Genomic DNA, 2,543 nt, shown 5'->3' on the forward strand with positions numbered 1-2,543 from the left:
GTGAGATGGGCGTGATCCCCGCGTTGTAGTGAACAGTATTTAGGTATGGTAGCCTCACTTTATTATTATTTAAATATTAAAGTAGCCTAAGTTACTTCTTACTACATCAGCTATCTGCCAGTGTTAGTCAAAGTCTCGTCAAAATCGGTCCAGTCGTTCCTGCGATTAGCCAGAACAAACAGACAGACTTACTTTTAAATGCTACTTTGGTGTAAACTATTTCTGTTTCTAAATTTTATTCTAATTTTTTTTCATTGGTTGTTATTTTTAGTTAATTTTGTGAGAATTTTAAAGAGCGACCTTTAGTACGAATTCGTTCGTGTTCAAATATCCATTGTTTTATAAAACAGAAGAAAAAAGTAATTTTAATTGATACTTTTTTTGTATAATAATTTTTTTAAGTTGCATTTATGAAAAATTCTGAAAAAATTTAAAAACGTGATAAGGAAAAGGTATAAATAATTAGTGATTTAACTAATATGTTACATATCAATAAAACCCAATTTTGTTAACTAGATTTATTGGAACAAAGTATATATTTATTTATAATTTAAATATTTTTTTACAGAGAGGTTAAACTTAAAAATAATATTTAATTAATTTTTACTATTCGTTTGAAATGGAATGATCATAATATTATTAATCTGTGCAATGCATTCCAAATAAGAAGTCAAATTTAAAACTCATATAGGAATTATACAGCCGTGATCGAGTTGGCTCCAATATTTATTTAAATTATTATAATCAGTATTAATAATCAATGTTGTTTATTTGTAATCACGGCATACATTTTCTCACATTCATCACAGCTGAATGGTGTTGCCTATTGCTTGTACGATTTGCCCTGAAAATAAAAACAATTAAGAATTAAAAAAATATATTTAGCACATGAGAGCTGAGATGGTCCAGTGGGTAGAACGCGTGCATCTTAACCGATTATTGCCCAGGCAAGCACCACGATATTTATGTGCTTAATTGTGTTTATAATTCATCTCATGCTCGGCGGTGAAGGAAAATTTCGTGAGGAAACCTGCATGTGTCTAATTACATCGAAATTCTGTGGAACAATGTGGTAGAATATGTTCCAAAAAACCTTCTCCTTAATGGGAGAGGAGACCTTAGCCCAGCAGTGGGATATTTACTGGATGGTACCAATTTAGCATATTGGTGTTGCTAACTTTATGATTTGTATAGTGGTTTAAATAATAAATGTTAATTAACAGATAAACATAAAAAAAAAATCCTATTTAGCATCAGGTCCCAGGATGACATATGCACAATACTTTCAAAGCTTCATTATAATCAGATTAAAGGCTTAGGAAAGCATAAAAGACATAAAAAAACATTTATTTATAATTATTCCTGGCAACACCAGTGTCTATGGCAGCATGTAATTCCATTTGTGTCAAAAATAAAATAATCTGTATATTTATTACAGATTACACAAACAAAACTCTAGGTAGTTAGGACAAAAAGAATTTGTTTTGACAGCTCCGGTGCCACAAACACCCAGACCCAAGACAACATAGAAAACTAATGATAATCTACATCAACTCAGTGAACCCAGGACCTCGGATTGGTGTACCCATGAAAACCGGTGTAAAAACCACTCGACCATGGAGGTTGTCAAATATAAATAATACATGTTGTCAGGGTGTCAAACAGGATATAAAGTACTTAATAGCTACTTCACATGCGAGCTAAGCTGTGGGTATTAGTACAACATAAACTATACATACCCAAGTCTGAGAAATCCAGATAAGAGTCTCGTTGTCCAGTCTGGGCCCAATGAGTGGGTTCATTTGCGCCATGTACGCGCACAGCCAGCTGGAAATTACGGACATAATTTGATTAAAATATCATATACTTTATTACAGTAATATATTGCGGTTCAGGATTAATATGTAAATAATATAAGAACAGGGAAATTTATTTATTTAATTTCATTTTTAATATGACTATGTTGAGCAATATAAGGAAAATTGACAAAAATAGGAGCATGAAGATAGCCTTCAATTAACTTTGGACATCCTTATAATCTTTAATGACTATAGATTCATTAATAATTATATGTTTATAAGTTAATTATGCACAAGGCGTTGCATTATAATGCGTAATCTTTTATACGTAATGTAGGAACTACAGGATGAAAATATCATATTAGTCCTATGTAGATGTAATAAAAAGGTATACTTACAATAACCAACACGTAGCTGCTGTTAGCATCAATACGACTTGGATTATCCTGTAATGTTAAAATGTAGGGTTTAAAATAAGGCAATATAAACATATATTACTAAAAGGAGATAACTAAAAGCACTTGTAAAACTTACCCCCTGTTGGGACCTTTAGGGGCGAAGAAGGGACAGACGATACCCACAACACCCCAGAAAACGGTGAAAACCGTGATGGGAACGAATGAGGCACCCATTTTAGGACAATAATATAATTATTTTTATAAAATCTTTACTCAAACAAATATCAGCTGCCCTAAAATGGAGACTAAAAGATTAAGTTGGTAGAACTGAATGTCGTAAGTCATA

The 2,543-nt window shown here is 31.9% G+C and overlaps 1 protein-coding gene across 1 annotated transcript; it reads right to left on the reverse strand.

Annotated features, from left to right (window-relative positions):
- Positions 1-690: 690 nt before the first annotated feature.
- On the reverse strand, positions 691-2,543 carry LOC124541740 (V-type proton ATPase subunit e 2-like). The gene is made up of 4 exons (XM_047119682.1): positions 2,334-2,543; positions 2,198-2,245; positions 1,740-1,827; positions 691-844 (listed from the first exon to the last, which is right to left on the reverse strand). Exons 1-4 carry the CDS (start codon positions 2,429-2,431, stop codon positions 824-826), a joined length of 255 nt encoding a protein of 84 aa, XP_046975638.1. The 5' UTR covers positions 2,432-2,543; the 3' UTR covers positions 691-823.

This window comes from Vanessa cardui, chromosome 28 (assembly GCF_905220365.1).
Source record: "Vanessa cardui chromosome 28, ilVanCard2.1, whole genome shotgun sequence".
In the NCBI taxonomy this organism is placed as follows: domain Eukaryota; kingdom Metazoa; phylum Arthropoda; class Insecta; order Lepidoptera; family Nymphalidae; genus Vanessa; species Vanessa cardui.